This window comes from Oreochromis niloticus, linkage group LG7 (assembly GCF_001858045.2).
Source record: "Oreochromis niloticus isolate F11D_XX linkage group LG7, O_niloticus_UMD_NMBU, whole genome shotgun sequence".
NCBI classification, from domain to species: domain Eukaryota; kingdom Metazoa; phylum Chordata; class Actinopteri; order Cichliformes; family Cichlidae; genus Oreochromis; species Oreochromis niloticus.
Genome location: NC_031972.2, coordinates 49,778,655 through 49,802,643, shown reverse-complemented (window position 1 = coordinate 49,802,643; position 23,989 = coordinate 49,778,655). Strand labels below are relative to the sequence as shown.

Genomic DNA, 23,989 nt, shown 5'->3' with positions numbered 1-23,989 from the left:
TGAGGAAAAGAAAACTAAGACTGAAAGCACTGTGCCATCGGTTATTTATGAGTAAATGAAATTACTCATTGACACAAAGTGTTCTCCTGGTTGTCTTAATTTCTTAATGAGCACCCCGATTTAAGTTAAAGTCTCGCTTTACATCGTTGCTCCACAAAACCAAACAAACAAATTCTCTTTTGAGTGTTTCTCGGGCTGTTAATACACACACATCAGCACATTGGGTATCTATTAGGAAAACAGGATCGGTCACCAAAGCAGGCCGCCTCTGTTATCAAACCCATATATCACTCTCACTTTTTTCTTGCTGATAAAGTACCACAGTTAAAAGAGGACTGTCTGTGTGCCAGTGGTAATAAATTTGCCCCTGTCAGAGGTAACCCATGTTTGAATGCAACACGAAAAGCTGAGAACAATAGAAACGACGCACTGTTACGAAAGAGGTGCGTCGCTCTGTAAACACTTAGAGATGTTAGTATTTCAAATTCATTTTAACCTGATGCTTTAATGCTTTTTTTATGCTGTATGGAAATAAAAGCATGTGCACTGTGCAGGATTTTGAGCCACCCCTCACTTTTTTATATTTTGTTATCAAAATGGGACATAGGTGCAATCATTTATTAAAATGTGCAAATATACATAAAAATACAGCACCAAGACACATGGAATAAAAATCATTATTTCCTGTGGCCACCTTTATACCTAGCTCAGTCCATGACTTTATGCTTTATTGTGCGTTTTTCTATCCAGGTGCGCTTTTACTGCAGTGGCACTGCATTTGTGATCAATGTCATGCTGAAAAAATGAAACTTAATCAGACACACTCCAGATGGTGGATCAAATCTGATCTCAATTTAAGAAATTTTGACAAGACCTCCAACAACACTGGCTGAAATGCAGCCGTGACAGCCTCCGCTGTGTTTTACAGATAGCTGAAACTCACTGTTGTACCTTTCTACTGACCTCCATGCATACTGACAATGACTTGAACCAACCAGATGCATCTCTCAGATCCTGTGTCTGGTCTTTGCTGGAATTGTTTCCTATTTCTTAAGGACATGACTCTCAGATACTGTTCATCTGCATTAGAGGGTTTTTTTTTTTTTTTAGGTCAGCCACTTCTTCTTTTGTCATCCACACCTCCAGTTTCCTCAAATTTTTAAGAACATATATCGAAAGATTCCAAGTTTTTAGCTACTGTAGACATGAAACTGTCATTCCATGAGTTAGGTACCTTTTTTTATGTTTTAATGATTCAGAGATCAGTGTTAAGAAAAAAAAACCAACTAAAAAACTAAAAAACAAAACAAACAAAAAAAACCCATCCCTCTGAAAATGGTCAGGTACAAGGATTGTACTGAAAATAAGTGAAAAAGTAGCAAATGCCAAAAGAGAAACTTTGAAAGACCTTCAGAAAGATGGGACAACTGTTCTTCAAGACCACTTTAAAAAATGTACTAGAAAGTTTGGCTCCTTGGAAGCAAATCATAAAGAGGTGGCTCAAGACCATTACACAGTTCATGTGGGCAATGACAACCCTGAATATCTACTGATCCATACTACAACGCTGCAATCCCCAAAACCGAATGTATACATTAAAATAAAAACCACTATATTTGATCTACACTTAAAAACAAAAGATTTAAAAACATCCCAATTTATTAATTTCCAAAATACAGACAATGACAATCTTAAGAATTTAAAAGTGGAATTTCAGTTTATCATTAAGGCCAGAAAAACTGATTAGTTATAATAATGGCTCAGTTAACGAGGAATTCGCTGCACATCAAACCAGAAAGAGAAAACAAAAACACACTGATTATTTAAACAGGATGATTTCCATCGTTTCCCTTTGGCTGGTAAAATTGTGTCCTCTGAGGACTGAAACAACACAGTAACAGAGATTAACTATAAAACTGATTATTTACTGAATCATTCAAACTAAAGGAGGAACACTGCAATTGTCTTAAAATCAACAAAGATCTTCTTACAGATTTCATTAAAATCAATACATAACAAGATTCCCATCTGAAACGATATGTTATCTTGCATTTACAGTAATGATGACTATATTACATTATACATTGCAAACAAAGCAAAGAACTATAAGAGAAAACAGTAGAAAGGTGCATAAAAAATTTTTTTTCCTCATGCCTTCAGCCAACATCTTGTCAGGAAGGCACTGTGGATTAGAAACATCCATGCCATGTGTCCTGTTGTCATTTCACCTGAATAGTCTGTTCCAAAAGGATACAAAGGTGTTGGAGTTTAAGGCACCGATGAATATGAGCAGCAGAAGGTAGAGACTCATCATGATGGCAAAATGGTGTCTGAGGAGCCACGAGCGGCTGCGGGAATGTCTGAGGAAGAAAAACAGAAAAGCACGGTGACCATCAGGACAGAAGAGCGAGGTAACAAACCTCAGGATGAAAACAAGCAAACATTTTCATTTTCTTTCATGCTGTTGATTATTTATCTGTCAGTTCTCTTAGCCGCTCATCAAATGAGGGTCACAGCGGAGCTGGAGCCTATCTGACATTGGGCAAGAGGCAAAGTACACCTTGGATCTGGACCCTGTCTTATTTTATTTAATTTAATTTCAATGCACATTAATTAACATGGCTACTTGCGTCCATCCAGCTCTGAGTTTAAGCAGAGACATCTACACCACTCCTGCTCCAGCCACCTCCTCTAGCTCTTCCAGGGGGACACTGAGGCTACGTCCACACCAGCCCGGATAGATTTGAAAACGGTGTTTTCATCTGAAAACGCTCCGCGTCCACACTAGCGTTTTTAGTTGTTTTCACAGAGTTGTGCGTCCACATTGAAACGGCCGAAAATGCTTACGTTCCAGTCCTGCGCATGCGTGAAACGCAAGAAGATTCGGCCTGCCTCATTTCTGTCTGCCGTTTATTTACTTTCCGGCTCTTTGAAACGTCGTGGCAAAATGTCGAGGAAAAGCACCGAGTTTTTTTAAATGGACTAACAATGAGGTGGAGTTGTTGCTGCGAGTAACACAAAAGTACAAAGTTGCAAAAGCCAGTGAGAATTAAAGAATTTGAAGAAAAGCTATCTGGAGCATGTACAAACTGATATTAATCTTTTTTAGGGCTGTCAAAATTGAGAGCAATCAAAACAACTGCTGTATAATGCCCTCCCCTATCTTTGTTTAATTGGTCACATGACTGCATCACATGACTAAAATGCATCATCGTTTTAGAAAGTCTGCATTTTGGAGTGTCCACACTGCGACGGGACCACTCCGTTTTGAAATGGAGGGGACGGGAGGCCAAAACGGAGAGAAAACAATGCGTTTGAAAACGCATTAGTGTGGACGTAGCCTGAGGCATTCCCAAGACAGCCAATATAAATAATACTGCCAGAATGTCCTGGGTCCATCCTGGGCTCGCCTCCTGGGTTGACATGCCTGAAACACATCATATAGGAGGCACCCAGGAAGCATCCACCACTTCAACTGACCCCTTTCAAAGTGGAAGAGTAGCAGCTCTACACTGAAGCTCACTCTAAGGCCAAGCCCAGATACTCTTCAGAGGAAAGTTGTCTCTGCTCAACACTATACTCTCTTTTATTTTATTTAATCTGAATTAGTAATGAGTAAAAATAATAAAAACAATTTAAAAAACTGTATTCTGTTTCTCTTCTTTGCTCTTAGTGGGCTGTAATCAGATTACTGAGACTGTGTGCTGGAGGACATTCAAATAAATGTGACCTTTCCACAACTTTCACTTTGAATTTCTGATTTGTCAGCCAATCCTGTTCTGTATGAAAACATTTTTATGTCTAATGTTGCCTATTCACCAGTACACAAAAGCAAACTGCATCATTTGTCCCAGAAAGGTCTTACCTGGACAGGTGCCTCCGCTGAGAGTAAACAAGCAGGTACTTGACTCGTAAAAGCTGATTATTGGTGACTACAAAGTATTTATGTGGTACATCCCCTCCTTCACTGTTCTTTGCCCTCGAGCGCTGGCGGTCTACAACTTCAGAATCTGAAATCAAAAATGAGCGGGAGGCTTTAATAGGCTCTGATTTAAAGAGCAATAAGCAGGTAGAACATTCCTGGAAACAGATTTATGCAGTTACTGAGTGTTTTGAGAGGCATAAAGGTCTGAAATAAATTCAAGACAAAGTGTAGGCAACTTTTTTACCCACAACGTGTCATATTACATCATATAAGAGCATTATCGCTACCATGAGTACTCTCTGCAGTACTTTGTGACTCCCTGAATTTGTATTTTTGGTGGGTTTTTTCTTTCCCAATTCATTTTTTGGCAACAGTGAATTTTTCTATTTCCCTAACTCCAGCCTGTCGGGACATTAAGTCCTCACTCTTCCTAATAAGTGGAGGTCAACTGTGAATCAGTAAATAAAGCAGATTGCATGCATACTCCAGTGCGCTGGTCCAAGTGTCCCTGTCCAAGATACTGAATGAAGTGCATCCACGTGTGAGTGTTTGTAAGAGGTAAAAAGTGTTTAAAAGACAAGAGAATGTGCATGAATGTGTGTGTGTGTGTGAATGAATAAAAGTGACTTGTAAATGTTTTGAGGGCTCAGTTAGAGTAAATGGAAAAAGTGTATTCCGGGTCAGGGACGAGTTCCTGCCCCAAGTGGTGGAGTTTAAGTATCTTGGGGTCTTGTTCACGAGTGACGGGAGATCAACAGACTGGTTGATCTACGTCCCTACCCTCACCTATGGTCACGAGCTGTAGGTAGTGACCGAAAGAACGAGATTGGTGATACAAGTGGCAGAAATGGGCTTCCTCCGAAGGGTGGCTGGCCTCTCCCTTAAAGATAGGGTGAGAAGTTCGGCCATTCGGGAGGGGCTCAGAGTAGAGCCGCTGCTCCTCCACATCGAAAGGAGCCAGTTGAGGTGGTTCGGGCATCTGACAAGGATGCCTCCTGGGTGAGGTGTTCCAGGCATGTCCCACCGGGAGGAGGCTCCAGGGCAGACCCAGGACATGCTGCAGAGATTATATATCTCGGCTGGCCTGGGAACGCCTGGGTGGTCCCCCGGACAAGCTGGAGGAGGTGGCTGGGGAGAGGGAGGTCTGGGCTTCTCTGCTTGGGCTGCTGCCTCCGCGACCCGGCCCCGGATAAGCAGAAGAAAATGGATCGATCGATCGATCGATGGAAAAAGTGTATACAGGTATTTAAGCGATAAAAGTACCTTGTTTTAACCAAGTTAGGACAGGAGCCTTGGTGGATCTTGTGCACGCAAAGAGACTTAAAAACATCATTGTGCATCGTCTACATGATCATTAGTGCAGGCTTGGTACCCACATGCGAAGTTATCCCTATCTAACATCACTCACTCATCAAGACCCTTGCCCATTTCTGCTCTGGTTCTGCTCACTCCACCGAATTATGTCTCCCATTCTTTGCTCTGTTCCTTTTCTCTTCCCAGTCCCTCTGATTCACTCTTAATTAAAAACTGTGATCCATCATATATGTACAAATGCACACATTTTTGACCTCTTTAGTGTCATGATCCATATGTCTTATTAAACTGTCACTTTTTTGCTGCCTTCTCAAAGCTTTAAGACATACTGCTTTTACCTGACTGTTAAACATACCTTTTTTCTTCACCTGGCACTTAACATCTGGATGATCAATGACTTCACACAAGGCGACACAGCTCAGCAGTGGACCTAGGATGCTTTCTCTCCAGCCGCTGCTGTGGGGACTGTAGAGGACAGCCATACTGAGGTCACTAGTGAGGTAGGTCCCCTCTCCAAACACCGAGTTCTGCAATGAAACATGTCCATGTAAGCATAATGTATCGCTCTGATTTACACTCCAGCCCTTCAGCATCCTCTTAAACTCCCCTTGCTCCTCAAGATCAAATATTTGATCTGTAAAAAAACATTTAAAATAAGGTTTCGGTACACTGACCTTGTTGAGGTGACAGTGCAGGCCGTTATGAATGATCGAATGAAAGTTCTCCAAGCGGCTCCCGTGGAAAGCATAGAAAACATCTCGTCCTTCCCTCGTCCTCTCAAACCTGGCATTCATCTGATCAGAGTACTCCAGCTCAAAGAGGAAGTCTGGCACGGGTGCAGACATCCCTTCATTTTCCGTCAGGCTGCAGAGTTTGGCATACTAGTGAAGATCGGAGAAACACACTGTGAGCAAAGAAGAAAGTGGTGCAAGACCGTGGTTTATCTCTCTATGCCTGTAACATACCTCTTCCTTCTGTAGTGTCTTTACAGCAAAGCTCTTTGAAGACAGAATCCAGTGTGCGAGAGCCAAATGATGATCTGCTTCTCCAGGTCGTAGTCTCACCAGCTCTCTCACACCAGGCAACGAGTTCACATCTGCCAGCTGGAGAAGGAAAAACTCCTTTCTTTTATCATATTACCACAAACCGATTCAAATGTGTCTTTTACTCCTTGGAACACACGTCTCTCAAAGTCAGAAGACATCAAAAACATGAAATGATCACAAATTCACCTATGAGTAATAATTGGCATGAAGCTACCATTAAAGCACACCACTGCCACCGAGTGGATATATATCATGTTACATTTGATCAATTCTCTCAATTATCTTAACAGACCATATCTCAAATAAAAATAAACTTTTTTAATTCTTTTTTTCCCCCACTCGTTCAACACAGGATCATAGGTCAGACTTTATGTTCTACTGTTGAGTCTGCCATCCCTCTGTCTTCCTCTTTTGTGTGGATGTGTGCATGCATGTTACTTTTTTCTAGTTGCCATGTAAAGCTCTGTATCACTTTTCATGTTAATGAGTGTCCTTGTGCTAGGATACCTCTGCTTGGTGATCATTCTGATCAGTCACCTGAGTGAATGAATATATGGCTGAACTACAGAGGCGCTGCTGCTGTTGGTTTGGTGATCTTGACCCTCAGGGGTATAAGTGCTGAGGAGTTATTGAGAACTTAGCCAAGCATATACCTCGAATCCTCTTGGAAGGACTGGGTCGACCTAATTTCCTCTGTGCCCAGCTATATTCTGTTTTATGGTGTCTCCAAATGCTTAAGGCTACCACTGACTATAATATAGGATCTTCAAGAGGTTTTCACAATCACTTTAGCACTCACCAACTCCTCAAACTCCTTATTGTCACCACTTAAGTAACGAGGAGGGAATGGTCTGAGCAAAGAGTCTCTCTTGTAGTTCTGAGTGGCAGCAACGAAGAGGCTGCATCGCAGGTCTGCTGCTACGGGGTCTCTTTGCAGGCAAGAGCACACCAGCTCTCTGACTGCTTCAGGTGGCAGCGGTGGCTGCATTCCCAGCACTGTGTACAAAGAGATAAGATAGCACATGGCCAAGGTCTAGGTTTCCGCTTTATGTAAGTCTGCAGTCAACAATGACTAAGTTTTTAATCCTCATAATTATACACATTGAAAGATCTCAACTATCAAGGCTCTTGTAGTTTATTTCACTCAAATCCTCACATCAAAGAGGATGCTATAATTTAACATTTAGCTTTGGTGAGTATTGTGTCATCTCTCATCTTTTTCTTTTACTTTGAAAGGGGGACACGTTCTGCTTGGGATGCGAAAGCTGACATTACACCTCATCCTTAGTTTGCTAAACTAGGACACTAGCTAAATTCAGCTCATCTACTACTGGAACAATTACATACTTTAGCTTTTGCTAAGTTAGCCTGTGTTAGTTTAATACAAGCTTTATAAAGCCAATATTAGGACAAAAGTGACAGTTCAATTATAGTTACTAGTGCTGATTTGTAATGTTAGTCTTACCTTTCTGTATTTGGTTACTAATGTTATGCAAAGAAAGCGACGTCTGAGTAGCTAACATTAGCTGAGCCACTACAAGAGAGCATAACTGCCGCTCTTCACTAAATAAAGCCTTGTCAGACTACTGCAGGTCCCCGTATGTATTGGGAATACATCACTGTGGCACTCGTATGAGTTAAATTTGACAGACCTTGTTTAGGAATATAATTTTTGCCCTTACCTTCAGTCTTGCTTAACTCATAGCACTGAAGAGAAAGCTAGTGGTAGCTTCAGGCACTGCTGCGTTCAGGCACAGTTCTGCCTTTTGGAAACCGTATACGAAACACATCTGACAGATGTGCAGCTGAGAAAGCGAGTGAGCCGTGCTATCGAGGCAGTCTGAGACAAAGACGGAGCACACAATTAATTTCCGCATAAACGCCAATGTGTATTCGGTCTGCTGTTTTACAACATTTATTCTACCTGGAGTCTAAAATTGCACAGGACACGCGAAGGCAGCATTCACGAGACCAACTGTACCGATGTTTCAGAGAGCCATCTAATGTTTGACAGCAGCAACTAAACAGAGTGCTTCAACTGCTGGGGTGGCACGATAGTCAGTCTTAAGCCATTCATTTCTTTGTATTTTATTAGGCACACCAATTTAGTGAGATATGTGCAAACATACAGTGCATGGAAGTACAGTATAAAAGAAAAAAAAAAGATTTTGTACCATTCTAATACGCTTGAAAGTCAATATTTGATATAAACATATCCATTTTTCAACACAGCCTGAACGCTCTTTGGTAAGCTTCTTGTCATTTCTTTAAGAGAAATAGTTCTCCGGGTTTCTTGAAGGACATTCAGAGGTCTTTGGTTGCCTTTTGTTCCACTCTTTGTCAAGATGGTCCCACACTGCTTCAATAACGCTGAGGTCCAGGCGCTGGGAATGCCAGTCTATGACTAATAGTGATCCATTCAGTAGCGGTTTTTGATACGGGCGACATGGGCGGTTGCCCAGGGGGGCGGCATCACGGGCATCGGCCAAAAAAAAAAAAAAAAAAAAAAAATGCTCGTACTCATGCTGCCCCGACGTCATGCCAGCGCATTTTGGGAATGGCATAGGCACCGATCGGTTTTCTATCGCCCATTTGCTGGGAGTAAGGGCGCTCTCCGTTTGCGAGGTGCCCCTGCTGCTTGCCGCACAGGGAGGAGAGGGCGGGGCGGCGGGGGATTCTCTGGCTGGCTGGAGCAGCATCAAATAACCAACTCGCAAAATAAAACAAAATAAAAACAAACCAACAAACACGAGAACACCAGACATTATGATACAGACTTATAATTTGCACCGATGTTTTTTCGAAATTCTATATGCGAAAAGTGAGCGCGAGAGCCCTCGGTGCGCCTGCTTGCTGCTGTGCTGAAGTCAAAGTAAACTTTACTGTCATCTCTGCTATATACAGTACAGTATATAGAGAGACGAGACGACGAGGCTCCAGTTACAGCAGTGCAAGTAAACAAACATTAACTATAAGAAGAATAAGAAAATAAATATACACTTTAGGACTAGGGTTAAAGGGATCAATAACTATTTAAAATTTATAATTTACAGTTTGATGATTTAAAGTCTCACTCACAACCCGTCGAAAGGGGAGGGGGCCGGCGGCTTCCAAATAGAGCACATTTCATTTATAATGTTGTAAATCCAAGCCTATTATGTATTCATGATTTGAATTCTGGGTTGTGTGAAATCCCAGAAATAAACCCTAGACAAAGGGAATCTGTGAACTAAGGTGTAGGTCTGTTAGGTTATGTTGTGGTGATCCTCGGGTTGGGGGATGGGTGTTCATACTGGAGTGCAAAATTAAAACCAATGGAAGATGGACAAGAAAAGTTCAAAGCCATCAGGTCCTCAGTTTAGAAAAAAGAGAAAAGAAGAGGAGGAGAAACGAGAAAAAGATACAGGTAAGCAGATATGTCATTGCATAATGGCAGGTCATGTATCCTGAAACAATCAGAATCAGAATCAATATACTTTATTAATCCCTAAGGAAATTATGTGGGTTACAGTTGCTCCAAGAAGAAATGGTAAAAAATAGTAACTGTAACAGACTAAACTCCAAACAACACTATGTTACAGATTTTACACATTTAAGAAATAGCACTAATATGTACAGATCACTCAATTATAAATATCAAGGATTAACAGCGGGGATTATAAATAAATATCAAAAAAATTGACAAAAATATTACAGAGTAGAAAAGAGCGTGTGTAAAAAGGATGTAACTATTGCAGTGTTTACAGTGTGTTAGATGGCCACGGGCAGGAATGATTTCCTGTGTCGTTCAGTGCTGCTTTTTGGTAATCCCAGTCTCTCACTGAACGTGCTCCTATGACTAGCCAACATGTCATGTCATGGAGTGGGTGGGAGGTATTATCCAACATTGTCTTTATCTTGGACAACATCTGCCTCTCAGACACCACCCTAACGGAGTCCAGCTCCATCCCCAACACATTACTGGCCTTGTGGATCAGTTTATTTAGTCTGTTGGCATCTGTGACCCTCAACCTGCTGCCTCTTTGTAGATTCAAATATAATATAAAAAATTATATTATATATTTATTATATTTATTATATTTGCATATATTAAAATTATTTTAAATTTTTTAAAAAACAAACAAAACACTACATTTACAAACACTACAATATAACAAACACTACACCCACAAATATTTGTGTGTTTTTTCTTGTTTGTTTGTTTGTTTTTTGTACTACTTGAAGACTAAAATGGTCCTCACTTGAGCCAGCAGTGGCCCACAGCTCATTTAAGTTTGAAACCCCTGTTCTGTAAGTTAGCAGCACATAGCATAATGAATATGTGCTTTGAATAAAGAAATCCCTTGGGTGCTCATGGTTTCCTCAGTTTCTAATAATACTGATCAAGTCACATGAGGGAGGTTTTTCACAGCCTGGTATAAAAGTGATCAATAAGGCATTTATAAATAATTTACTACTCCTTAATAAAGCTTTAAAATGGCGAATTATTAGAGTGTGATACTGCACATGTTTTTGTTCTCATCTCCCTTTGACTGAACTGAGCTTCTTATTTGGTTTTTAATTTCTCTTTTTAACTTTTGTTTCCCCAACAATTAACACAATATTTTCATTATACTTTATTAATCTTTTCAGCTTGATCAGTATTTTAATTGCATACAGCAACTTCAGCCGTGGTGATTATGTGGTTTCTTTGTAATAAACTTAACTTACTTTGATGCAAATTTGTAGTCAAGCATAGGAGAAAAGCACAATAGTATCGATCCAGTCCATATTAACCTGTTGTTATGTACCTTCAGTAAAGTGTGGAGATTCAGAAGTTCTTTTATTGCTGCCATATAACCTGCATTATTATAATTGCATTAATAACATGGTTTACAGTATTATTTTATCAGTAATATTCCTTACAGGGTTCATATTGCATTGAATATGTTTGTCATCACATTCATTCTATTCACAGGTTGAGTTCATTCTATACACAATGCATAACTGTGCTTGTTTAGAGTTGATGTTCCATCCAAGAGGGTTTTAAGCTTCACTGGTGAGAGTGTCCAGGTGATACATGTTGAGGGAGGATGAGAACATAGCAGGTTGATTGCATGCATGCTTACAATACATAAATCTAGCAACAGGCCTGAGCGAAGGCCCAAGTGTCTTTGACCTTTTTGTAACCGGCTGCCCTTTTACCTACTTGGTAACAGATGACTGGAGGCGATAACCAGCCCTCAGACACCCTGAAGGCTTAAGACTACGACTTTGCATGGAAAGTGTTATAGAAAAGAGAAGTTACATGTCTGTTTATAGTTATTAGAGATGTACAAGATGTACCCTTGTCTGTAAACAATGACTATACATAATGTATTTTTGACCTGTATTTGACGCCATGGGGGGGGCGGATACCCCATTGCTTTAAAAGTGTTCTCCACATGTAGTTTTAGCAGAGAGACAGAGAAGACTCATGCTGTAATTTTTTGTTCTGTATTAATAAACTCATCGTTTGATTGCACTTTTCTGGGGCCTCCGTGGTTTGTTTCACTGCTCTACATTGATCGATTTCGCGACAAAAGGTACTATAATACTATTGTTTTTGGATGAAAATATTTTGCAGTCGGTGCCTGAAGTCTAGAATTTATAACCAAATGCTGCACTTCCTCCCTTGAGATGATTTGCCACTGATTGTCTCCTTTGCTTGCAGTGACATCTCTTTAGACCTCATATTGAGCATGCCAGTGCACTGCTACTAAATGCAGCTCCAACTATCTGCCTATCCTGTCACGGAATAACGAGTGACCTCATCTAATCATCAAATAACTTGTTGTATAATTGTACATGTTTCGAGCCTCTGAAAATAGGGGGTACATATAAAAAAGTTCCTGAATCAAAATTTGAGTGTTTGATTTGAAATCCATTATCTTTGTGTACAGATGCAAAATTACAAAAAAAGTAATTGTACTTATCAAGTGTGTTTTATTTTATTATTATTTTTTGTTTTATTTTGATTTATTTTATTGCACTTGTATATATATTAAAAACTACTACTACTACTACTACCACTAGTGGGGGAAAAGTACATTGAAATGTATTTATACTACTAGTAAAGCGGTATCTTTATTATAGAAGTATATGATAACAGGCAGCCAATCAGGTCAGGTTGTGTAATGCCTCCTCTGATTTTTAACACTGTCAACCTATTGGTTAAGAGCTAAAATATTTCTCCTTTCTGATTGGTCAGGTCAGGTCAGCAACAAATCCATTGTTTTGCCAGGGCCCTGGTCCTACCCGGGCGGGCACAACCCAGCGGTGAGGAGGGGGCCGGTATGTACGTAATGAAAAGACCATACATCACGTGCCCGCCTCTTACTCCCAAACCCATCGTTTGAGGAAATACGCGACATTTTCGTGTGATTAGCGCTAGATCTAGCTGTTTCCGCCACAGTGTTTTAATACAGATCAAATCGTAGGATGCAATTTAAACGGACGGAGGTATTCTAGCGACATTCACGGACTGAACTGGAGGTAGGACACCGCATTTTCATTCATTGGTCTTCAGCTAGAGAGGGAGGGAAAATATTGGATTTTTTTATTTTATTTTTTTTAGCGGATTCTAGCTTCGGTAAAACCTCGAAATTTGTAGGCCGGGCTGTTTACTGCGAAGAGTTTGTGCTCGACTTGCTCGACGTCCGGATGATGAACAAGAAGAAGAAGCCCCAATGCAGCAGCCTGTCGCGCAGGCTGAAGGACGCTTCTCCATCGCCTGTAATCTCAATGCACTACCCCACTGCAGCATCACTGCCATCAGCCGAACGAAATACACGTCTAAGACAGCCGGAGATTCACAATGAATAAAAGCAACTTCAGCCAGACTGCATTTTCGTGGCATAGATTGGTTTATCTGTGCTAGAAAGATGCCCTTCAATCCACCATGCGTCCACCATGACATGCGCTACAAATATGATTTTCTAACACAGTTAAATATGGAAGGTAGCTGATTATGGCCTATTAGCAAGAAAAACGCGATAACCAGAGAGTAACGTCTATATAATCCAGGCTTTAATCTCAATAGGCCTTTCAAACGCCTATTGTGAATCCCAAAGGATATACATTCGAGATCACGACAAGGCCACACTGTGTCCTGGAGCACGCATTACACTGCTAAAATATGTGACCAAGAAAACAGGTTCATCTCAGTCTATCTGATGCTCCTCTGGAGGCTGGGTACCACCATGGGTACCTCCTCTCTCCAAATCGTGTCAGGATGTCAAAGACTCATATTGCAGTGATTGTGGCTTGTTGCTTACAAGCAGGGCCGGGATAGTAAGTGATGTTACACTTAATCATGCACTTCTCTCCTTCTCTGCAGTTTGGTTTTCAAGGCAGCTGAGATTGAAGAAGTCTGTGTGCCTGGTTTACAAGTGGAGGAAAGCAGTGAATCATGGCAGGTGAGCTTCCCCCCATTTATCCATCTTTATGCACAATCGCCCCATTTATAAAGGTTGAATAAAAGCTCATGCACCTCTCTTGACTTGATTTCTTCTTGATGTGAAGCACTGAATCACGTCTCTGTGTCCTAGAAAACAACTTCCCTCCCCTTCCTCGCTTCATCCCCCTTAAGCCATGTTTTTACCAAGACTTCAACGAGATCCCAGACCAACACCGCACTATGTGCAAGAGGCTCTACTACCTCTGGATCTGTGAGTGTACCTGCAGGAACTGCTTTTTATTTGCTTTGCATTTGGAAGCAGTCGGTATTTGCATGCATCTAGCTGTAACCTGTTAACCTGTCTACTCCTCTTCCTCCTCATGCTGTGCTGCTTTGTTTTACCCAAAATATTATGAGAACTAAAGAGTGCAAACAGTCCGTGCAGCTGGGAAACTAGATTGGCCGGTCTCACATTATGTCACAGAGCCAGATAACCACTGTTTTCATTTTACTGTGGTTTTTATTTTGAGGGCTAAAGTTTGAAAATGATTTAACTCACACATTTACTTAGTGGTTTGTGTTTTGACTGACAAACTGTTCACAAATCTGAAGCCCAATTGAGGTCCCACGGGCAGAAAATGAGGACCTTCAACTATATTTTTTTAATTTCACAGAAGGAGGAATTACTGTACAGTTTTATAGTGAACGGTAGGAATGATTTCCAAAAACATTTATGCCCTTTATTTATTTCCCACTATTATCTGAGATCCACTAACTCTTAACTAATTAATGGAAAACACAATTTGTACACAAATTGTAAAAGTAGGTAGTAGTGTCAAGTTATTACAGTCACATGAGTATTATGGTATGTTTTTCATTATCACATAGGTTCTGCTATTTGAAGCAAAAATGTAAGTCTGGTGAAAAGATAGTTTAGTGTACACGTTATGTTTGGTGGAAATTGTATGCTGAATAAAATGTACCTCTATATCATATTTTATTATTGTAGTTTAAGTCTTGAATGTAGAACTGGAAATATGGCAGTGCGTAGTTGTTGGTCTTCATAGTGATTAAATCCTGCTGAGTTATGAGTAATGATGGAGCCTGTGGGGTGTTTGCTGTAGCGTTTTTTGTTTGTTTCTTTCCTCACTCTTTTATGTTTTTGTCGTTCTTCCTCTCTGTGATGCTGATAGTGCATAGTGCCACGCTAGCTGTTAATCTGATTGGTTGCCTGGCATGGATGTGTGGAGGAGGTGGAGCTACCAACTTTGGCATGGCTATCCTGTGGCTCATCCTCTTCACCCCTTGTTCCTACGTGTGCTGGTTCAGGCCCATCTACAAGGCCTTGAAGTAAGTGCGTTTCCCTCTGAGTTACACTTCTTCCTGCTGTTCCGCTGAATCAGATCATTTCTGACGATTACTCTCCCCGTGCAGGACCGACAGCTCATTCAACTTCATGGCTTTCTTCTTCGTCTTCATGGCCCAGGTGGTGATCAGTATTATCCAGACTGTTGGCATTCCAGGCTGGGGAGTGTGGTAAGAGTTTGTACTGGTTTATTAAAAGTGATGTATACAGATGAAATGGAAATTAACTGGCATTTATGTTGTTTATTTTTCTTGTCTTATTGTTGCTAAAGATGATTCTAGAAGCACCTGAATCAAGGGGTATACTTAGTGATCTAATCTAAAGCATACACTTTGGTTCAAAAAATAATTTTTTTTCTAAACCAATGAGGCTTTAAAGAGGTTCATTATCCTTCTGAGGTCTAAGCCATCAAACTTTAATTCCTAATTCTTAAATATTTTTTTTGGTGATAAAATATGATTAACTTTGATGCATGGTTGTTTTCTTCCCTGATTGCCGAGATGTGGGAGAAGAATTTAATAAATGAAAAAATTCTATATTCCCATCACCTAGGTTTAGAGTTAGTGTTAGGGTTTTCCCCAGTGATGACTACAGGAACTACAGGAGACATCCAGAGCATAACATAACATGTTTTTTCTTCTTTCATTTAATAATGTAGAGAAGCGTTTTCAGACTAAACATCTAAAATTGTCACGGGTGTTTATCTGGCGGTCGTGAAGCCTACGAATGACATCCCATCATTTCTCTTTGTTGCATTTCTCCACTTATTCATTACAATTTCAGCTTTTTCTCTCATCTGTGTTAAAACTGAGCAGCTTGACCTGTATTTGTATTATGTTTAACATTGATGTACTGAAGAGAAACGGGAAATATTAAAAAGCAGGTATACAAGCAGTTTTTTCCCCTTTTAAGTCCTTTTTGTTTCACACTAATAATAATATTAACAACAAAATGATTATTAAATATGAGCAGTGTGAAAACAAGAATACAGCCCATACACTGGCATGAGCAAATGACCAATATATTTGTATGTATATTTCTAAGAAGAGACAGATGGTAAATGGACTGATTCTTCCATAGCACTTTTCTATTCTATCTGAATACTCAAAGGGCTTTAAACAACTTCCCTCATTCACCAATTCACACCCATTCATACAAGCACCTTTTTCTAAGCTTTTTCTATGTAAAGGTTCTTTCTATTTAACATTCATACTACAATGGATGCATTGGATGCCCAAGGACATTTGGCATCCAGACTGGAGTAGCCAGGGTTCGAGCCACCATTAGCAGATGGCCTGCTATACCTCCTGAGCTACAGCAACCCCAGGAGAAACACCCTTCAGGCAAACACAGAGTTTGTCCAGCAGAAGGCTCTCTGCAACTTCCATTTTGATCAGGCTGTTTTGAACTCCACAAACACAACAACCAGCTGACCTGAACAGAATCATGCCTGAATTATTCTTCGGCAGGAAATCTATGTCGTAGCTTTCGATGTAACTGAAAACTCTTTTTAACTCTACACTGTAACCTGACATTCAGCTTTTATATGTTGGCTCAATGGCATGGAAGGTTGCGATGTAGGGTTAAGAGGGGTTTCTGGTTTCAGGTTGTAAAGTTAGGATGTAGATTTTCTGCAGAAGTCTAAATCAGGCTTTAGGCACAGCATCAATGAGTAATTCACAGCTTGTAACAATAGTCTCTAAATATTTTGGTATCAGTATTAAAAATCCTATATCAGAATTATCTAGCATTATCAAGCTGAATGTATTGTGAGCATATGATGATTCTTCTGTGCTTCTTCTTCAGCGGTTGGCTGGCCACCATCACCTTCTTCAGCACCAACATTGGCTCAGCTGTGGTCATGCTGATTCCCACCATCATGTTCACTGCAGTGGCTGTTTTATCCTTCATCGCCCTCTCAAAGGTGAGTGACTGATTTCGACCTGGTCACAGAAATTAGATCGATTATTGCTGGTATTAACAAGTGAAAGAGAGCAATCCAATCCAAGTAGCATTGAATAATTAGCTTGTATTATAATGCCAGCACTCTTTCCCACTTAAAGGGAAGCAGTGATAACATGACATTTGATTCATTTGCACTAGCAACAGAAATGTTTGGAGCAGAGGTATTATTTATTTCAGGCTGTTAAAATCCCTTTTTGGTGAATGCAAGGAAGCCTTGAGGGACCCAAGTACTTATTAGAATTTGGTGATCAGAGGTTATTGTGGCTGTTTTTTGGGGGGTTTTTTGGTTTGTTTTTTGCTATAACTCTATAGTTCATATGCTGTGTTTGAGAACATATTACATTAAGGTTTAATAGGATAACATTACGACTTTTTCTATCCAAAATGTCAAAGGATGACTTTACTGTGACATCAGAGTGTTCTGCAAAAACATTTGAAGCCACAACTCTGGAAAAGAAGAGGGGATTGTGGCCATATTTCATGACTGGTGGCATCTAAGTTGATGATGCTAATCTCGAGTTCTTACGTTAAAGCTTTGGTCAAAGTGTGACTGTTTTGTGCTGCAGGATTAAAGATGCGTGTGAAGCATCCATCTTTTAGAATCTGTTGTTTCTTTAAGGCTATAATTCTAGTTTTTTAACTATACCTGCTAAGTCATTGTGGCAAATTCTTACCATGGGAATGCTGTCCATCTATCACCACACCCTCATATATCAATCAGCGGTATTCTTTCCTCTTATTGGTAGTTGCTTCACATCCCAAGTTAACGGGTCCCAAAATAACAACGCCAGGAGTTATTTGGTCTTGATGTCACTTATTGTCATTGAGGGTCCGATGCCCCTTTGGTTGTGCCTGCCCACATGGATATTACATAAATCAATCGGTAGTCATGACTAGGTGACATAAACACACAGCTCTGGATCTGCACTCAGCTCTTTTGTCCATCTCCCAAAAACGGTGATGATTGTGAAAACTGTCTTTTTGATTTTAGTAAACCTCTGTTGTGGTGGAAGCACAGATAAATGGCTAGTATTGAGTACTTTGCGTATCTATGGAGTCTGAATTTTTTTGAAAAAGTAATGGAAGAAAAAGAAGAATTTAACAGTGCATGGACAAATGTTTTATTTCACCACCAGCACTGATATTTAAGCAGTAAGCATAAATTGTTGGTAGACTTTTGTCAAAATAAAATTGAAAGTTATCTATTTTTTGTTTAGTTTTGATGTATTTAAAGCCATTAGGCTGCTATTTTTTTACTTTATTATCCAAGTAACCTCCTTTTAATTTTATTCATTCACACAAACTCCAGCATAACTCAAAGTAACTGCAGAGCTTTATACAAACCCTGTTTCAAAGTAGGTCTAAATATACTAATAGTGATTCACAAAGTGTGGGCCTGGCCCCCCCCTGTTGGGCAGCAAAGATATTACAAGAGGGGCCCCGGGAACGGCAGAAATTCAGTTTGAAATTACTTGCAAGTAAGTACCATTACATATTTATATAAATGTATTATTCGTATAAAAAGTGAAGTAAAAATGGTAATAGCAGTTGGTTATGTTGTGATAGTGCTCATTACTCTGACCTGAATTTACCGCTCCTGTATTAAAGTTTGTGTCCCAGGCAGGTGGGTCACAGATTGGCCTTAACACTTTGCTTAAGACTGGGTAGGATTAGCAATGAATAGCCAACAGTGTGTGTTGTTTATGTTTTTTAATACATTCTTCAGAGAAATACATCAGTTTGCCTTGTGTTTCAATTAGAAGATTTAAGATCGGGTGGGCTTCATGGGATTTTCTGGTTTTTAAGTGGGCCGCAGCATACTGATAATTTTTCATCCACTTCATTATTGTTTTTTCATATTGGTAATAAAAGTTATGAAATAATAACTAAACATTTGTACTTACATTAGTTCTGTGATTCCATAAATTCAACAAAAACAAGGTATTAGTATATTTAAAATGCAACATTAAAGTAGTAAATAATCATAAATATCCCACTGCAGAATTGTCACATACTTATCATACTTATCACTACTACTGGGTCTGTCAACTTCATCAAGAACGTCATTGAGATATAGGATGATATCATTTATTATTATAAGCTGGGAATTTCTTGTGTTACAGCAGGTATAACATTATTTAAACATGACAAGCATTGGGATTGTAAGTCTCAAATATATCTTTTTGGGTCTAGAATTGCTTAGGAACAGCTCTTTGGAAAGTAAATGTTGCCAATACTGTGTTCATGACACAAAAAATGAGGTGCCACTACAGAGAAATAATAAAATTTACCTTGTCTTTATGGTAATTTGGTCAATTTTACAAATTGAAAAAAATAAAAGTCATACTTGATAGAGAGTAAAAGGCATGTTGAATCCCATTTCTCCTTTCTGTCTTTTTTAGGTGCATAACTTCTACCGCGGCAGTGGTGGCAGCCTGGGTAAAGCCCAGGAGGAGTGGGCTACGGGTGCCTGGAAGAACCCCCATGTCCAGCAGGCAGCCCAGCAGGCCGCCATGGGGGCTGCTCAAGGCGCCATGCAGCAGAACCAGTACTCAGCAGCTCCCACCTACAACTACGACGAACCCATGTAGGACAGAGGAGTGGGCCAGGTGGCTGAGTGGGAGAACTAAAAAGGGATCAATTAAGAACACAATTCAGAATTAGGTGCCCGTCACTATAACACTGTAAAGCTGAACTCAAACAGAACAATGTAAAAGTCATGTTTTTGGTGCAAATGTACTGGGATTTCATTATTTTACTCGGTTCACATTTAAATCAACAGTTATTTTAAAAAACAAAAAATGTTGCTGTTGTTTTATGCTGCTCAGTTGTAGCCGGTCGGTGTTGCTTTCCAACAGAGACACATAGCCTAAAATAGGTAGACCCAGTCCCCTGAGTATCTTAAGTTTATTCGAGTAGGTGGTCTCCAATGTCACTCTGTAAATTTTCTAATGACCTTTAATGTGATATTTAAGGGACTGAAACAGCTATATTGTTAAGGGTCTTTACTTTTATTTGACTTGAAGATCACCAATGCTGAAACAGTTATTTCTCAGCTGATGTAGTGGACTAGCTGTTTGGCTAACAGCTGAATTCTTGTATATAAATATCAAGAAATTTTTATTTCCCATTAAAGGAATAGTTTGACCATCTTGGGAAACACCTAAATTCACTCTTATGCTTCAGGGTTATATATAGGGTATTATAAAATTAATCTTTGCTAGCAGCCAGTTAGAAACAGATAGCTTGGCTTTATCCAAGGATATTAAAATCTTCTTAGCAATTATAGCTAGCAGTATAGCTCTAGTGATCTGACTAGCTGGTTATATGTCACTTAAGAGCTCTTAGAGGCAGATTTTATTTCATTTTGACAAAGTCATGCTAGCTGTTTCTCACTGGATGTGAAAGAGCCACAGATCGCAAGGGGAAAATATGTACTCTCCAATGGCCTGGCGAGTGGTTCATGGAGATTGCCAGTAGTCACCAGGTGAAATCACTCAAAAAAAGGGTGCAACACCAAAAACCTCCCTTGTGGTTGCTTTGGTTGCTAGCAGGTTTCCACGGTCACCTTTAGTTTGCATTGAAGATGCTGCCTTGTATGCAAATGCTCGCTAACTATTGACTTAGCAGCAGTAAAACTTGAAAAAGTGCAACTTAACCAGGAACGTTCCGCCTTTTGAAACATGTTGGCTGCACCACTGAGGCACAACTTTTATTTTAAAGGCTAATGTTTTCCGTTTCACTACAGCTCAGATAGCAGTTAGACAGTGTTTGTAGACAAGTTAGCATCTTCCTTGCACACTACTGGCAATCTGTTAGCTACCAAAGCTATTTCATATTTACATACAGATATGACAGGGGTTGCTTTTTAACTTACAGCAAGAAATTAATTAGATCAAACTACCTATTTCTTAAAGGTTATGGTACATTTTAAGTAACCTTTTGGTAGTTAAAAAAAGAAAATGCTTAAATACCAGTAAAGAAACTCATCATCTTTATCTGCTTTTTTTTCTTTCCTTTTTTTTTAATTGAAAAAGAAAGTTAAACCATGTAAAGTGAATATTTTAAAAACAGAAATATGGAGTTTTTGTTTTGGTGATCTTTTTGACAGTATAACTCGATTTATTTACATTCTCAGGAAAAGTCTAATAGCTGTTTTTAAATTGTACCTGTAAAGCCTGTAGAGCTTCAACATGTTGGGCTTTTGTCTCCTTATATCGCCCCTATTGACCATGTTTGGTTTTGTCGTTACATACTAGTTTTATGTTGAGCAGGCTGAGTTTAGTTCAAATATTTCTTTTTTTTTCATGTTAAAGTGAAGCACACGCAGTGTTTAAAGGTTGGAGTTTATTGGTCAGACATTCCAAATCGATGTTATTATAAAGGTCAAAGTGAAAGAAAACCAAAACACTTGCAGGTTATGGTAAGTAATAGTAATAATTGTTGTAAGGTGGTCATAACATTGTATGGAGTGATGGATGTTTACTCTCCCTTTGGCAAATTCTCCCGCTTACCCCTACGTGTAAATGCTTCAATGACTTGTTTCTGAACATCTGGATTTCAGGCCTTAGTGTGTTATTTCGTGGATGTTGGTGTTATTCCATGAGTCAGTGTAATAAGAAATCTACATAAAAGAAAAAAAAAATTAAATTCAATCCAGTTATTTCTTTATGGAGTGAAATTTCACAAAAGGACATTCGTGCGTAGCCCCGGTGAGGCCTGATGTGTTCAGTCAGAGACGGTGTCGTTCTGGTTTCTTCGAGTCTTTGAAAGCTTCAGCATACAGTAGATGGTTCGTACAGTCGAACAGTAATAGATTTAAAACAGTGAAGTTATCTGAATGCTCGTTACTTTAAAATCTGTGAGTCGTCTTGTCTGATTGTGATGATGTGGTATCCAGTAGGCTGTTTGTTGTACTACCTTTTAGTTGTTTTGATTATCTCTCTTTTTTTCCCTGTGTATTTGAATGACGTGTGGATGCGTGTGAAGCACATGGTTTGTTGTGTCTTTCTGTTTTTTTTCACTATGCTTTTTGTTTTTGGAAAAAAAAAAAATGTAAGTAATGTTTGCGCCGGTTTTCCTCTTGGCATCGGTGCAACTTCATTCAGAGTGGAGCAATACTAACAGTAGAGTTATTACAATCAGCTGGGGTCCTGTTGTGCAGCCTTTAAATACAGGAAGAAAAATGTTACCAACCCCAACCTAAAATGTCATAAAATGAATAGCTAGCCTGTTTTTGAGTTGGACATCACTTGTATAATTTTACAGTTTCATAGCATTTTCACCAGCACATGCACACACAGAAGTAAGGAGGTGTAACCCTGTAAAAAGTACCATACATCTGCTCATCTGTTAGTAAATGCACAGCTGGCCATTTCTATAACGTAAATGTGAATTTTTTTGCACAAAGTTGAACAAATAAGCTACTTTCCCTGTGTATGTAGTAAGTTCTCATGGTGAACTTTGGATCAGTCCAAACTTTCCGCCATATGTACATACAACACAATTCATGTGTTTATGGAAATTACAGCTGTGTAGTTATTGTGTAGCAGGAGCCGCTAATACACTTAATGCCACTGTATCAAAGCTTCTGAAAGCCATTTCCCATCTTATTCCCACATGTTCTGTATGTTGTGTAAAATGTATTAACATGTACTATATCATAAGTATATATGAATATATAATTACTTGAGGTGCGGTAAATATTTGCCATGGATCAACAAATTCAGTAGGCCCTAAATAGTCGAATGAGTCGTTTGAGGGCGCTGCGTCTCCACGAGTGAACGAGGAAAACATTTTGTGTATTACTTTTGTATTATTTGGTCTTACCCTAATAGATATTAAATAGTTCTTGTTGCATCCTGGTCTGTTATGTGATGAGTTTGCATATGGGTATTATACAGTTGTAGATATGGAAAATGTAACTTTTTTTTAAATGAAATATTGACTTTTAGGTGTAAATAGCTGCCTCGAGTAGCTAACCTTCACTTTCTTCTGTCCAAATGCAAACCTTAAATATTCTAATATTCATCTCCCTTCCAACATAATTGAATTTTCATTCTTTTCGAGGTTTCTTTTTACATCATAAATGACAATTATAAACACTTTTATGGATGCTTTACTTTTGAGGTTGATGGTTTGAATACTCCAAATGAATCAGGGGCATTCGTATATATCATGCATTTCATACCTCAGCACACTGTATCCGATTATTACAACTGGAAATTATGTGGTCACCATAGCGCCATGATAGTAAGAGTAGTAACTAACTAACCTATAATAAATTAGAGTTTTAAAATATAACAAAATGGTTCTAATAGATACAAATAGCTCTAATATAAATATCCCAGATGCTGATCACTATGCTAGACAATCTCCCAGTTTATATTTGTTCAACCTGCCATCAGCAGCCAATCAGCAACTAAGATTGAATCAGAGAGGGAAGAGAGCAGGGTAATGAGGGTGGCAATAAAAAAAACACAAGAGGAAGCCCATTGCTTTCTTCATATCCCTCCTGACTCATGTTTCTGTAGCTTTGCTTTTTGCTAGTGCCGTTGTCCCTGCTGGTAGCATAAGATGGTACTTGCAGCCTATTCAGGTTGCATATCCTTACATGCTGCCACAAGAAAATTTACTGGGTCTTCCTGCACAGTCCAGCACAGAAATGGAGAGGGCATCAACCAGGCATCAGGACCAGCAACTGCTCCTTTGTGCGAGGAGGAACAGGAGGAGCTCTACAAAGTGACCTGCAGCAGGCTACTCGTGTAAATGTTTTGTCAGAAACACTCGTTGAGGTCTGCCAGTAAAGCTCCATGTGAGCCCTGGGCACATGTGACAGATGTGAAAGAGTCTGGACACAGCATGGTCAACATTACGCTACCCGCAACATCACCCAGCATGATCCTTCAAGGTATATCCTTGAAGGATACCATAAACCTCCATGTTCCAGCCAGCAG

General features: G+C 39.5%; 2 protein-coding genes across 4 annotated transcripts; one reads left to right on the top strand and one right to left on the bottom strand.

The window, feature by feature from the left end:
• Positions 1-1,641: 1,641 nt before the first annotated feature.
• parp16 (poly (ADP-ribose) polymerase family, member 16) lies at positions 1,642-8,121 on the bottom strand. 2 transcript variants are annotated; one of them, XM_003443864.5, is made up of 7 exons: positions 7,968-8,121; positions 7,085-7,281; positions 6,205-6,342; positions 5,914-6,120; positions 5,595-5,766; positions 3,866-4,010; positions 1,642-2,360 (listed from the first exon to the last, which is right to left on the bottom strand). In XM_003443864.5, exons 2-7 carry the CDS (start codon positions 7,271-7,273, stop codon positions 2,225-2,227), a joined length of 987 nt encoding a protein of 328 aa, XP_003443912.1. In that variant the 5' UTR covers positions 7,274-7,281; positions 7,968-8,121; the 3' UTR covers positions 1,642-2,224. The 2 variants fall into 2 exon arrangements, with proteins under 2 accessions (XP_003443912.1, XP_005450935.1); XM_005450878.4 differs by lacking the exon at positions 7,968-8,121 and adding an exon at positions 7,751-7,911.
• Positions 8,122-12,527: 4,406 nt separating this feature from the next.
• scamp5a (secretory carrier membrane protein 5a) lies at positions 12,528-22,893 on the top strand. 2 transcript variants are annotated; one of them, XM_003443865.3, is made up of 7 exons: positions 12,528-12,798; positions 13,643-13,721; positions 13,854-13,973; positions 14,896-15,052; positions 15,137-15,238; positions 16,875-16,992; positions 19,436-22,893. In XM_003443865.3, exons 2-7 carry the CDS (start codon positions 13,715-13,717, stop codon positions 19,622-19,624), a joined length of 693 nt encoding a protein of 230 aa, XP_003443913.1. In that variant the 5' UTR covers positions 12,528-12,798; positions 13,643-13,714; the 3' UTR covers positions 19,625-22,893. The 2 variants fall into 2 exon arrangements, with proteins under 2 accessions (XP_003443913.1, XP_005450936.1); XM_005450879.4 differs by having other exon boundaries at positions 12,565-12,597; positions 19,436-19,624.
• The last annotated feature ends 1,096 nt before the right edge of the window (positions 22,894-23,989 follow it).